The sequence below is a fragment of the Brachypodium distachyon genome, chromosome 1 (assembly GCF_000005505.3).
Source record: "Brachypodium distachyon strain Bd21 chromosome 1, Brachypodium_distachyon_v3.0, whole genome shotgun sequence".
In the NCBI taxonomy this organism is placed as follows: Eukaryota; Viridiplantae; Streptophyta; class Magnoliopsida; order Poales; family Poaceae; genus Brachypodium; species Brachypodium distachyon.
The window spans coordinates 13500285-13514650 of record NC_016131.3 but is presented as its reverse complement, the minus strand read 5'-3'; the positions used below and the strand labels follow the sequence as shown (position 1 = coordinate 13514650).

General features: G+C 50.5%; 4 protein-coding genes across 4 annotated transcripts; 2 read left to right on the top strand and 2 right to left on the bottom strand.

Annotated features, from left to right (window-relative positions):
* Positions 1–2202: 2202 nt before the first annotated feature.
* Positions 2203–3177, top strand: LOC100839760. Its single transcript, XM_003559703.4, has one exon. The coding sequence runs from the start codon at positions 2203–2205 to the stop codon at positions 2875–2877; it is 675 nt and encodes a 224-aa protein (XP_003559751.1). The 3' UTR covers positions 2878–3177.
* Positions 3178–3875: 698 nt separating this feature from the next.
* LOC100842930 (26S proteasome regulatory subunit 4 homolog) lies at positions 3876–6827 on the bottom strand. Its single transcript, XM_010235328.3, has 5 exons — positions 6210–6827; positions 5343–5588; positions 4820–5206; positions 4596–4736; positions 3876–4185 (listed from the first exon to the last, which is right to left on the bottom strand). Exons 1-5 carry the CDS (start codon positions 6702–6704, stop codon positions 4102–4104), a joined length of 1353 nt encoding a protein of 450 aa, XP_010233630.1. The 5' UTR covers positions 6705–6827; the 3' UTR covers positions 3876–4101.
* A 1941-nt stretch (positions 6828–8768) lies between these two features.
* Positions 8769–10084, bottom strand: LOC104583392 (CASP-like protein 4B1). Its single transcript, XM_010235326.3, has 2 exons — positions 9621–10084; positions 8769–9512 (listed from the first exon to the last, which is right to left on the bottom strand). The coding sequence occupies exons 1-2, from the start codon at positions 9983–9985 to the stop codon at positions 9200–9202; spliced, it is 678 nt and encodes a 225-aa protein (XP_010233628.2). The 5' UTR covers positions 9986–10084; the 3' UTR covers positions 8769–9199.
* A 1319-nt stretch (positions 10085–11403) lies between these two features.
* LOC104583389 lies at positions 11404–13702 on the top strand. Its single transcript, XM_010235319.3, has one exon. It carries the CDS (start codon positions 11763–11765, stop codon positions 13281–13283), a length of 1521 nt encoding a protein of 506 aa, XP_010233621.1. The 5' UTR covers positions 11404–11762; the 3' UTR covers positions 13284–13702.
* The last annotated feature ends 664 nt before the right edge of the window (positions 13703–14366 follow it).

Here is a 14366-nt window from a genome sequence, read left to right as displayed (position 1 = left end):
CTAACTGCTGACGGGGATGGATGTATGCGTGCATCTCTTTTTGGCGTTGCTTTAAGAGACTTACTTATAAGATAAGCAGCTTCCTCAAAGCTCTAGATAATTAACCACCAAAATTAAGATGTGGCCTGGTTAATTTAGAAAAGCAGCTTTCGTCCTGCATCGATCCACCTATATTATAACCGGGCGGGTCGATGAAATGTGTTTTGGGTAAGTTGGGTTGGTGATGGCTACCGGAGGGCTGATAGGTTGGCAGATCATCCAAAAATGAAAGGAAAAAAAGATTGGATCGATGAGTAGACGTATCAGTATCAAGCAGCCTCATGGTGTTGCTTTCTTCTCCACAATCATATCATGATTAGGAAAAATGTATCACGGAAACGCCGCACATCATATCATGTCATCTCGATCATTTTAGGCAGGAATTGGTTAAAGAAAACCTGCCTTGCTGACCTTAATTGATTTAATTTCTGCTTACGTCTGTTATTCCTTGTACTAAGAGAGAGCTAGAGCGTGTGTGGTTAATTAGGAGATCGAGGAAATAATAATAGGCATGTTATGCATGCCAGCTCAGAAACTCATATATATGACGCATGTGAATTAACTAGAAATAGAGCGTAATTACGTTGCCTAGCTCGATTGCTGGCTGAGGTAAGCAGCAGCAAAGCCGGCCGGCCGGTGAGTCAAACTTCGAGGAAGCTTCGTTTGTCTTGCAGGCAAAGGTCCCAACCTGCTCTTCTGTCTAATTTGTGTATATGCATGATCACATATCACATCACATATGTTGAGGCTACCTGGGCCGGGGGAATTGAAAGCCCGCCCCGGGTGGCACTCCCCCAGCATGCTCTATACGTACGTTCCAAGAATTTTGTTGCAACCACAGAATATGAAAGCCATGCAAGCAATGCGTGGCGGCTGACAAGTGACCCGCGACCAAACACAAGAGGCCGCCGGCGTAGCATGCAAGAAGAGCAGATTTTGTGTATCCAGATTCGTACTCCTTCCGTCCCATATTAAATATTAAGTGACTCAAATTTACCAAATATGGATGTATATATGCCTAAAAAAGTCTAGCTAGATACATGTAATAGAAAGTCGGGACGGAGGGAGTAATAAGAGCTCTTTTACGGTACTTTTGTACTGACCGGAAAGGAGAGCAGTATATATTTAATCTGACCGTTCATTTTTCATGGCATTATCGACTATTTGCATCGATATATTTTTACGTAAAAGTAATTTATCCAGGAGTGTTGGGCCGAGCCCCATTTCTACGATTAGAGGCATGCCACCACCATGCCCGAGTCTCTGCCTTCCTCGTTTCTTGCGGCGGCGATCGTCTTCCTCGCCGTAACGCCGTTGCAGGCCTGCAGCCGCGCACTCCTCAATAACACGCATACAAAAATTCCACGACGTAGCGTCATCGGCTAATCTCACACATTCTGGATGGATGACGGAGTGAGTACGCGATCCACCACGACAAACAGCTAGCCTACCGAGTTCTGATTGTTGTTTGTGCTAAAATTTGTAAGCGGCCGGGAGGAGTTAGACGAACGGCAGGGACGGCGGAATCCGGCAGCCGGGGCAAGGTCGACGATGGCTGGGACGGCAGGGTCCGGCAGCCAGGGCGAGGTCGACGACGTCGCTAGGACGGAGGAGTCCGATGGCCGGGGCGAGGGCTACGACGGCTGGGACGGCCAAGTCTGGCCGCCGAGCGAGTCGAGCGGTTGGCGGCCGAACGAACACAATCTCGTCGTCGTGTACGTGTACAGAGAGCTAGGTGACGAGAGCAAATGGGCTTCAGGCTCCAGCCCATTACAAATTGTTATTCACGTACAGAGGAAAAATCTTTTACCCTTTATACTTTTAAATGGCAAATGTCTTTCTTACCTTTATCAAATCAATGGTCCAGATGTATGTACTCTTCCCACCACTTAGCAGTATAGGGGTATCGTAAAATGCCTCAGTAATAAACAGGCGCAGCAGCCAATTACACGTACGTGCATGCATCATGTAGGCGAATCACCTCCCTGTCGATTGGCACGAGGGATCCGATGGATATCCACGGGTGCCCCTGCCCCTTCCTCGGCTAGGAAGGGTGGTAGTTTTCACACGCACTCGCCACACTATGATATGAGAGCTGTGCCCTGTTGGTGGGTCGCACCCACTCATCTTGCCAGTAGTACTTGTCCGACTCAGCAGCACCCAATGCAATTAATCCGGGTTCGTGTCCACGCTGCCCTGGCGCGCACGATCAATCCTTGGCTCTATAAAAGCCAAGAAGTAGTAGCATCAACAGCAGCAAAGTCTTCTTCTTCTTCGTCTCCGACATACATACATATCGCGGCCGGCCGGCTTGCGCGTGGATCAGGACAGGAGGAGCTGGCTAACCCGGATCAACTGGAGGGCTTCGCCTCCGAGTTCGAGTTCGATACGGATCAGAGGGAGACCGCGGAGCAGCGGGACAAGTTCCTGGTTCTCCGGCTGTACGAGGCCCTGGGCGCCGGCGATCGCGCCGCCGTGCACTCCCTGCTGGCCCCGGACCTCGAGTGGTGGTTCCATGGCCCGCCAAAGCACCAGCACATGATGCACCTCCTCACCGGCACTCCATCATCCTCATTCGCCTTCGTCCCCCACTCCGTGGACGCCCTGCCAGGCTCCGGCACCGTCATCGCCGAGGGCGCCGGCGAGCACGGGGGCTGCTACTGGGTGCACGCGTGGACGGTGGGTCCTGATGGGGTGATCACGCAGCTCAGGGAGTACTTCAACACCGACCTCACCGTCACCCGCCTCCTCGCAAACTCCGGCAAGTGCTGCGTCTGGCAGAGCCGCCGTCCCGACCAAGCCCAAAACTCCCTCCCCTGCCTCCTCCTCGCCCTCTAGCTCCTCCAGCGCCGCCGTCGGGCAGCTTAATTATACTTGATTTGGCTGCTGAATGGGCTGACCGACGTCGTTGCGAGCTCGATCGATTGAGTTACCTGTCACTAGCTTAGCTAGCTGCTGCTTGCATAATGTCGTCTTCCTTGTTCTCGTTGTTGTTATCATGGTGGAGTAATAAAGGAGGAGGACCAACTTGGCCTTTTCCTTTGCAAATGTCATATGTACTGGGACAAGTTTATTGTATTGGGACTAGTTGATCTGATTTTAGTATTTGAGGTAAAGGCAATTCAAGCAAAGCAAAAACTGTCGTTGAAACCAAGAATCAATAATCGCGACAGGCTTTATATATGGGCGATGACAGTGATATGCATGATAGTATGATGCAGGGAAAGACGAATCTCAACTTTGGAATAAGTATGATCGATCAAGGAGCTCGGTATTCTATAAGTATGATCGATCATGCATGTGGGGGTTACATATTAAACAAAGCACAAGCGTGCTGCATGCATACATGATCGATGAGCTATTGCTGCACATCTCAGATAGCAACAACTAATTATGCAAGGTTCTCTCCCGCACCGAATATATGCACCAACAACTTATCCATGTCTTGTACTCTGACAGTAAACTTGCTTCTGAAGATGTTCATTCTAGATCAGAGACAGGTGGTTTCAGCGCTTTCTGGCAATTGCAGTAGTGAATTGGCATCATCTCTTCCTGCAGGCATCCACCAAGAGGCCATCGACGGCGATCGGAAGGAGACTAGTCTCTGCATATGTTGGTTACCGATACTGTTCAGCTGATGTGTTTCTTCCGTGTCAGACAGTGAGCAGTGTCATTTACATGGACTGCATCCAGTGTCATGTCAGAAACATAATGGTGCTTCTGAAGATACTGAAGAGAACCGACACCGTCGCCTATTCCTCTGATGCGGTAGCTACTGGGGGAGAGTGTAATGCCTGAACAACATGAAGAACACCTGTAGTTTTGACGACTGAGAGTTGCACTTTAAGCTCACGATTCAGGAGTTTCAGAAGAAATGCATCCACGGAGGGTAACACGGAGTACACAATACTATTCGCTTATCCGACCATTCAAGGAAAACAGAGTTACAAACAAATTTACGCCTAATTTTCCCAGACAGGGGCACCAGTTGTCCCATGATGATGACCAGTATGTAATAGCGCTACAATATTATTTTGGCAATGAAGACCGGTGCACAACCTATCACATGTAAAGCCCCTCCGGCACACCTTCCTTCTTCTTGAACATGACCTTCTCCTTTGCCTTCTTGAAGTCCGCGTGCATCACCTAGGGGAATCAGGAAACAGCAACAGATCAATAAAGTGAAGTGAAGAATATGTACCGAATCATGTTCTGGTATTTATTATGCCAAGCCTGCATACAAGGTGCAGTCCAAAACCTAATAATAACCATGTGGATCAACATGACAGCCAGTACTGAACCAACATATCAGTACTTAATAATCATGTGAACTGTGAATTCAAAAATTAGTTTGTTGCCAAATCAATACTGTGGCTTCCTCCCAAATAATCAGGTCAAGAAGTTGTGTATATAACGGAAAAGTGATATTTGAGTTGATCCTGACAAGTATCGATCTAATATAGAGGTTTGCTTGACTGGATCCTCCCTCCCCCCCCCCCCCCTCCCCTTCCCCAAAGGTTAAATTATTTGAACTGGAGATCAAAATCCAGCCTTACCTTCATTCTACGCTCTCTCAAAGCAAGCAATCCAGATTCGGTGCATATTGCTTTGATATCAGCACCAGAGAACTCATCCTTAGTCATGACAAACTCTTCCAGGTTCACATCATCTGATAAAGTCATCTTAGCTGTGTGTATCTGCATGATTTAAAAAGTCCATGAGAAACAAACAAACAAACTATGCATCCTGCACTGTAATGTCAAGTTTAACAGGAAAGTACCTGGAAGATGCGCCGTCTAGTTTTGATGTCTGGGAGAGGAAACTCTATCTTTCGGTCTATTCGGCCAGGGCGAAGCAAGGCTGGATCAAGACTTTCAATGCGATTTGTTGCTAGAATAACTTTAACATCTCCACGAGAGTCAAAACCATCTAGCTGGTTCAGCAGCTCCAACATAGTTCTCTGAATCTCGCGCTCCCCTCCTGAATGAGCATCATACCTCTTTGTTCCAACTGCATCGATCTCGTCGATGAAGACTATCGAGGGAGAAAGCTCATCTGCGACCCTAAACAGTTCTCTGACTAGTTTGGGACCGTCACCAAGGTACTTCTGAATAAGTTCACTTCCAACAACACGCAAGAAAGTTGCAGAGGTGGAGTTAGCAACAGCCTGCAATAACAATTTAGGATCAGAGGGAGTATTTGAGAAGGTAGAGAACACAACATAACACACTTCAGTAGTTATTAGAAAAAGGCAAGAACAAAAGCAGTATATTGACATCCAATATGCAGGCAAGAACACTAACCTTGGCAAGTAGAGTTTTCCCCGTTCCAGGTTCTCCATACAATATGACACCCTTGGGTGGCCTGATTCCAATGTCTTCATATAGCTCAGGATGGGTCAGAGGAAGCTCAACTGCCTCTTTAATTTCTTGAATCTGAGCATCTAACCCACCGATGTCTGCATATGATTCCAGGGGAGCTTTCTCAACTTTCATCACAGATACCATAGGATCAACTTCGTCTTGCAAAATCCCAACCACGGAGAGAACCTGGGAAAACATATGTTTGTGAGCAATGTAACTTCAGCATCTTCTTACTAGCTGCATGACGGTACAATCGATCCACATGGTCGAGCACAAGAAAATGATAATTATCTATCTATAAAAATGCCCAATGGGCACCATCTAGTAGCTATGGATAGTGTAGGATAATTAATTCTCTGAATCCCTATGAAGGAAATAGCAATGATTTCATTTTTCTGACTGAAGACAATCAAATACTGCACCCTTCCTCATGGTTAATCAGACACTGAATACAAAAGCATGTTTGGGTAGCAGAAGGATTTGGGATAGCACATGGCCATAGTCAGTCTTGAGTGATTATATGACACTCACATCTGCAGTTATCCTAGGTTTCTGAAGTGAAACTATAAATCCCAAGTTCTCTGTTACATGAATTGCAGAATCCTGGTGGGGGAAAATTCACCAGATACCCCGATTCCACTTCAGAGTACGCAGATCCCAATTCTCTAAGCAAACTAAAAGATCCTAGACTGAACAAGCTTAAATCTGACTTGCTATGGCTGACGAATCTCCTCTACAAATCCACCAGGCATGTAGATCGAGAAAGGGGGGAACAAAAAAAAACTCAGGAGGCGCGCGAATCCGTACCTTGTTGTGCATGAGGATGGAGCAGCCGGGCTCGAGCTGGTCCTTATCGACGAAAGAGAGTATGCCCACGTAGTACTCGGGTCCGACGGAGGAGGAGACGATGGCGTGGCTCTCGTCGATGATCTCCTCGAGGGAGCCGACGCTCATGGGGGTGCCACGGAGGTCGTCGACCTTGGACCGGTCCTCCTCCGTCTTCTCCTCGGTGGGGCGGAGCCGCTCCTGCGCGGCCACGAACTCCTCCTCCATGAGCAGGTAGTCCTTGACCCGCTCCAGCTTGAGGAGGCGGAGGCGGCACTTGGAAAGCGGCGCCACGTGCGGGAGCCGCGCGGCGGCCTCGGGCCCCTTCTGCCGCCGCTGCTTGCGGCCGACGCGGGACGGCGCCGCGGGGGGCTCGAACTTGCGGTCCTTCTTGTCCCCGTCGCCGCCCGGCTTGTTGCGGTCGCCCGGGGCGCCGCCGCCCTGCTTGCCCATGCCGCCTGGCGTGCCCTGCCCCATCGTCGCCGGCGGATCTGGTCCGATGCGAGGTCTGCTTGGATTGGAGGAGTTCCTTCGTTCTCTTCTCCTCCTCCCTTTTTTTTTTTTTGTTCTCCGGCTCGAATCAACTTCCCCTGCAAGCAAGGAGCAGGCGAGGGAGGGGGTATATATGGCTTCTCGGCGTGGTTACTCAAACTACGAAAAATCCAAACTTATTGAAAACATATCAAATCTGAACCACACATGTGCTAAATTCGCCGGTCTTTGAATCCTTCTCTCAATTTTACTGGGTTATTTTTCTTCTAGAAATATGTGTGCATGCCCGTTCTAGTTATTTTTGGGTTTGTGATCGCACATTTGACATAAGTAAGAGCATCTCCAACAGCATACACATATTTTAGATACTCAAAACCAATATGGGTAGGGTAGAGAGAAAATTTGGCTATCCAAAATCTGTCCAAGTTTTACAGCATACCTAAAACTGGATACACATACTTATATTTTCCCCTTTTTCTTTTTTTTTGTGCACAAAATCCTCATCTTCCCCAAATCACCAACACGCGAACACGAAATCGATTCGCCTCAAATCGATTCCGACGGAAATGGCAGAGTGAGCTCGCGGGCCATGGGGGAGGTCGTAGTACTCGTCAGTAGCGGCAGCGCGGGGGACGGCGGCAACATTTGTTGGTCAAAATTTGAGCCGCCGGACAGGACGACGGCGGTGGCACGAGGGATGGCGGCAGTCGAAATCGAGGTGAGCGGCGAGGCTAGGTGGTGCGGCAGGAGGTTGCAGTGGGTCGTGGAGGAGTTCGTCTTGGTCTACACCGCCGGAATTTGGCGCACGTGGACCGGCGGCGTGGATCTGGCGGCGGGTCGGGCAGAGCTTGGGCTGCTCACACAGGAGCTCGTCAGGGCAGAGGAAACGTTGCGGGGCAGCCACGGGGTTGGTGCAGCCCGAACTAGGGTACGGCGTCGGTCGGCAATGTCGGCGGCGGACAATGGCGACCTCATGCTCGGGAGCGGGGGCGCGGCGACGATCAACAACGCCGGGAAGGCAGAAAGCGACGAGGAGGTGCGAGGGAGCAGGGCGGAGCGGCCCGCGGCATAGGAGGTGGCGACGGCAAGGTCCAGCCGCCAGCGCCGACGAGTCGAGATGGGGACGGAAAGTTCCGTTTCACGGCAGTTGTCTTCCCGCGTGGATATGGATAGCTACCCATATTCTAGCCGGGAATACCCATATTTGGGTATTGGGGCTAAAATATGGGTGGCTACAAAAAAAATATGGGTATCCAACTTTTATGGATATGTTGTTGGAGCTGATTTTTGGGGCAAAATACCCATATTGACGGTTTTTGGGTATTCTCTCCAAATATGGTTATGCTGTTGGAGATGCTCTAAGATAGCAATCAAATTGGCATGCTGCATTACGATGGGATGACACTATGTAGTTTTCTGAACCAAATAATGTTCGTCTTTTATGACGTGCTCGGTGGTTTCGATAGTCTTTTAGACCACGGATCCAATCATCGGTGGACCTACGTTTGGTAGATTGTTGGCATGTGTACAACATATTTTCGGATCGATGCAAGCGAATGAGAGTTCCGTTTCATCATCTTAAAAGTGTATACTTTTGTAGACCGGTCAATCTCTTACTCCCTCCGTCCAATAAAAGATGTTTTAAGTTTGTAAAAATTTGAATGTATGTAGACATGTCTGATGCATTCAAATTTAGTCAAAGTTGACACATTTTTTATTAGACGGAGAAAGTATAGATTTTAAAATGATAGGAATCATCTATTGCGAAGCTTTGTTTCTTTGAACCATACATTGCGAAAACAAAGTCCATTTTTCTTTGATCAAGCACTCAGACCAGTTGCTACTCCAGTTTCGATGTGTGGAATATCAACAAGGTAAGATACGTAACTTGATCCTCGTGGTAAAACATCACGCGCACATCCACTACTACATAATGCCCAGAACTGGTGGATAGAAAATTACTGGCACCAACGAGTTCGCTCAAAACGTCGGTGGCGACGAACGGTAGATTTGTGGTCAAGAAGCTAAACGACAAGAGTACTCGTTCCGTCCACAAATAAGTGTAGGTGTGGGAATTGCGAAGCTTCCGGTTTGCGATTGTGTAACTCTTTCGTGTATGGTTCATTACTTAATTGGGAAGGAAGAAAAAAAACCTAGCACTGAAATGCAAATCTCAAAACCACGCACATCTGATTTTTTTTGTTTTTGTCTTTTTGAGAACAACCACGCACATCTGATGGCCCATGGAGTTTTGCCTTTCGTCCGGGATATCTCTGAGGCGGCCCGTGCGGGTTCTGGCTAAACGGGCCTCTCTCCTATACGCAGAAGAGAAGAAGGCCTTCCTTTAATCGATCGATCGGCCCGTGCTCGTTGGTTTTTTCGGCCTTAATCGTGATGCTCTGTGTCCGTTCTCGCGTTGTGCTCTCCGTCGCCGGCCGGAGAGCATATATAGCTAGCTGAAGATGATCGTCGGTAATTAATCATCGCGTGGAGACGAGGCTGCAGCCGGAGAGCAAGGCGGAGAGCGCGAGGCCCGCGAAGGCGGCGAAGGAGAGCACGATGGACGCCGCCATGGCGTCCGTGAACGCGTTGGCGACCGCCGAGCGCATGCGGATGGTGATCGGCAGAGACGCCGCCGCCGCCGTCACCAGCAGGTACGCCACCGCCTGGTCGCCGGCGAAGTCAAGGAAGCTTCTGGCCACGTGTCCGCCGCCGCCGCGCATCCGGCGGAAGCTCCGCAGCGCCTGTAACGATGAGTAGAGGAAGGCGACCACGGCGACCCCGAGAAGATACCTGTAAATACACATGGATTAAGATTAACTGGATGCGAAATCACAATTAAGCAGCTAGCGTGATGAGCAATCTGCATGGGAGGGAGCTAGTCAGCTAGCAGTCACCGGCCTGTACTCCTGGTAGCGCGTAAAGTCCATCCAGTCCCCGTGGCGGCAGGAGGCGACGAGCGCCATGGCCACGAACCCCGCCGCCGCCGCTGTCGCGCGCAGCACCAGGACGAACCCCTCCACCACACGCCCTCCGCCGCCGCCGATGCCATCGTCGTGATGCTGCTGGCCTGGCCCGTACCCACCTGCCGATGGTGGACGCCGCCGTTGCTGTTGATGATCAGTAGTGGTACTGTTGCTGTACGTCTGCTTGCGTAGCTGCTGGACGGCTGCCGGAGGCGGGGATGGGGATGGCGGAAGAGGCGGCGGCGGCGGCAGCTTGGCGAGGTCGTAGTCGGGGGAGGCGGCAAACTGCTGCAGAGCCATGTATCATGCAATGTGACTGTATGCCTTAGCATGCAAGGGAAGCGGTAGCTGAGCCAGGGAACAAAACATGAAGGGGATCGAGCTTTTATTATAGTATGTCACGTAGTGCATTCGTACACATGCATGCATTTGAGCTAGAGCTTTGCAAATGCAAGGTGGGTAAGCAAAGTAAAGAGACGGATCGAGGAAAAGGAAAAGGCAAAGTAGATTTTCCACTAGTGTATGACATGGCACGCACTGGCTAGGCTAGTTGAGCTGCTTAAGAAAACGGGCTTTAATAGAAGCAAACAATAATGGTTCCAAATGTGTGGAATCAATGGGCGGTCAAAAAAATAAAATTGATCCAGTAATTAATAATAAATGGGAGTGTCTATTTCTCCCTCGCATAAGAAATAGTTGTAGCCATCCAATGAATATTTTCTTATCCATTAGGTTTACATTAGTCTTACATGGATATCAATGATTGAATCAAAAGATTGTTATGATAGACAAAAAAAAATGCCTAAGAAATAGCAAAACCAATAACAAATTAATGAGTATCATAACTGTCTCCAAAACGGTTCGTCGTGGGCCAACTGCCGCCGTGGGCCCGCTAAGGGATAAACTACTCCGAAGTGCGACCGTCGACAGCTTGGGGCCCATGGGCCGGTAGACACGGCGGAGGAAGGCGCTGGACCCAATAAACAACCTGATCCGTCCAGAAAGCGCGTGACCCAACCTGGCACGCCGGACAACAGGCTGCCCCATCATCATCCCTCATCCTTCCTTGCTCTTCCTGTGGTCGGGATCCCACCTTCTTCTTCTTCTGCTAAGTTAACAAAGCCGGCCGCGCATTGCCCAAGAATTACTCGATTGCCATGCCACGCGGTTGTTCAACCTTTTCTCCCTTCGTTCTTTGGAAAAAAGAAAAGGGCAGTATTTTGGCTTTCAGGACCCGTGAAGTCAGGACCAACGGTCGGGGATCACGTGCACAAAGATTGCCGCATGTATACACAGCAGCAGCAACGGCACGGACTCCGTTTCTTCTTCCCATCTTGACTTTCGCCAACATACAGGAGTACATATCATGCAAATTCCGGGGAAGATTAATGGCAACATTTGCGATTGATTTGTGCGCTGCATTGTTAAACCGGCCCATCCAGAATTCCAGATGACAGTGGCTATCACAGATCGATACTGAAGAATTTGTAGAAGAACATGCAAGTGTCACAGAGACACAGATGAACCGGAATCAACAAGAGTGGAATAAACAAGAGGGAAATGTCTGTACCACCAAAAGTCCAAAAACTAAGCTAAAAAAAAAAGTCCAAAAACTAAACAATCACTCCAGGCAGTGGCACAAGGGTAATTGTGAGGAAACCCCAGGGCAAAATAACTCCGCCGCGTAAAGCCCGTGAAAACCGGATTCTTCCTTCCTCTTTTCACATCACATCGAGATACCGATTACCGGCTCCTTCCTTCCCTGGTTCCGTCCGTTAGTCCCCGGATTCCTTCCTTCATTGTCCCGATTGGCCATGGCAGCAAGGCCAACAACCCACCGCCGATAATCATGGAGTCTCCCACCAATTACCCTCCCCCCGCGCCTTTCTTCCTCTTCTCCCGGTTCCCCCCCTCCTCCCTCCTCGTCGGCGCCAACCACACCTCCGCACGCTTCTGCGCCCGCTAATTAACTTCCCCCACCCCACGCCGGATTAGGGATTAGGGATTCCTCCTCGCAGCATTCACCAGATCAGCCACCCCTGACCCCGCCGCCGCTGCCTGGTTCGACGGAGCGGGCATGGAGCCGCCGCCGCAGCAGCCGGCATCGCGGAAGTGGTCCGGTAAGGGAATCCTCACGCGGGCGCTGCTCCTCGGCATCGCCGCCCTCGCGCTCCGCCTGCTCTACGGGGCCTTCCTCCTCGTCGCCGTCGGCGGCGGCGGCGGGTGGGCGGTCCGCCCGGCCGCGGTGGTCGTCGGGCGCCGGACCAACGTCGAGGCCGCCGCGGGGGCCACGCCGGAGGCGTGGCGGAGCCGCGAGTGGCGGGAGGCGGTGGGCTTCCACGCGGCGCTCCTCGCGGGGCACCTCGGCGGCAGCCACGACGACGGCAACGGCCTCCTCCTGGCCCCGTCCTCCCGCGCCGTCTGCCTCGGCCCCGCCGCGCAGGAGGCGGCGCTCGCGCTGCGGGAGCTCGGCGTGCACGGCGCCGTCGCCGTCGCCAGCAAGCGCCGCCCGCCGCTCGCCGTCGCGGGGGACGACCGCCGCCTGCCCTTCCCCGCCGCGTCCGTCGACTTCGTCCTCGCCGCCCGCGCCCTCGACGCCTCCAAGCGCCCAGCCGATCTCGCCGCGGAGGCCGCGCGGATCCTCAAGCCCGGGGCGCATCTCGTCGTGCTCACCGCCGGCGCCGCCGACGCCTACAGCCTCCGCTCGCTCCAGGCCCTCCTCCTCCCGTCCCTGCGCCTGCTCCGATCTCGAGAGATCGACGGCCCTGACGGATCCACCCTCCGGGAACTCGTCTTCCAGAAGCTCCATGTTGCTCCTGCGTCCTCCTTGTCTCACGATCCAGTCAGCAACTGCACGATCGGGGATCACAAGCTCCCACTCCTCACCCGCGCCGAGCCGCTGATCCTGGAAGAGCCACTCAAGCCATGGCTCACGCTGAAGCGGAACCTCAAGAACATCAAGTACCTTCCGGAGCTCGCTGACATCAGCTTCAAGCGCCGGCATGTGTATGTCGATGTCGGCGCCCGTAGCTATGGATCAAGTATCGGCAGCTGGTTCCGGAAGCAGTACCCCAAGCAGAACCATACCTTTGAGGTGTTCGCCATAGAGGCTGATCCCGCTTTCCACCCGGAGTACGCCACGAGGAAGGGAGTCACATTGCTTCCATATGCTGCCTGGGTCAAGAATGAGACGCTCAACTTCGAGATCAACGGTGACCCTGGAAAGGAGGAAGAGGCAAAAGCGAATGGCCGTGGCATGGGCCGCATCCGCCCAATAGCCGGTAAGAAGATGTCCGGCGAGGTGCGGAGTGTGCCCGCATTTGATTTTGCAGAGTGGTTGAAGCAGACAGTGTCGCAGCAGGACTACGTGGTAATGAAGATGGATGTGGAGGGGACTGAGTTCGACTTGATCCCAAGGCTTTTCGACACGGGCGCAATTTGCTTGGTCGACGAGCTGTTCCTCGAGTGCCACTACAACCGGTGGCAAAAGTGCTGCCCCGGCGAGCGATCGCCCAAGTATCAGAACACCTACGAGGAGTGCTTGGAGCTGTTCAGTTCACTCAGGGACAGCGGCGTTCTTGTGCATCAGTGGTTTTGATTACTTCCATACAGATTCAGAATTGCTGCAAATACAGTTCGACTTCATACGACAAAAGGGGTTCCTCAGAATTGCTGCAAATAGAGTTCGACTTCTACGACAAAAGGGGTTCACACTTCCATTACACAATTGATTTTCATAAGTATATTGTTTTAGTCTTGTGAACATAGGGATTCAGAAATTGCATTACTGTTAGATTTCTGTAGTTAAAAAGGAAAACAAGTAGCGTTTAATTGCACTCCCAGAAAAAATTGCTGTGGATTGCTATTTTTATTATTATTGAACAAACCGAATCGATCCATTTCGATTCATTCCATTGGTTACTGAAACTTTTTAGGCCACATAAATTCTGCTGCTCCAGTTTTGTATTGTCGGCATTTCATTTGTTGGCTACAGCAATCAACAGTCACTGTCGCTCATTTTTCTCCTAATGAAACTCAGAAAAACATTTACAGATGAGACCATACTCATGCAGTAACTGTGCATTGGTTTTGTGTTGCCATTGTTCTATTTGCTACGACGATCTGCTTTACCTGTGTCTGGCTACAGATGGACGGCGACTGCATGTAGTAACAGTAACCTGTAAGATTTGGTTGCAGAGCCTGATCAGTTTTAGGTCCGTACTACCTTTAATTCTACGGATTTGCTATTGCAGAGTTTCCTGATTTTTTTCATTTGCTTCAGTTAGAGTCAGACGACGATGCTGTTTATCATTTCTTTTGACCAGCATTAACTTTGAGTACTTTAGTTTCTTTTGACATGAAGTTAGTTTCCTATTCTGTGAACTGTTTCGAAGCAAGAAAACTTCGTTACAAAACAATTCAAGTTCTAGATTTATCCAAAAAAGTCAGGCTATAAATTTGATCAAATTTGTAGAAAAATATACCAAAATCTAATTTAGTTTCTTAGATTCACAATACAATATATTTTCCTATAAATATTGACACATAAATTGTTCTATAAATTTAGTCAAATTTAGGCAAGTTCAACTTAGGACAAGCCTAAAACATGGAGAGCAAGAAGCAGGTTCTAGAGCAAAACCCACAAGCACCCAAACAGCAAGAAACCATGTGGGCAACGAGC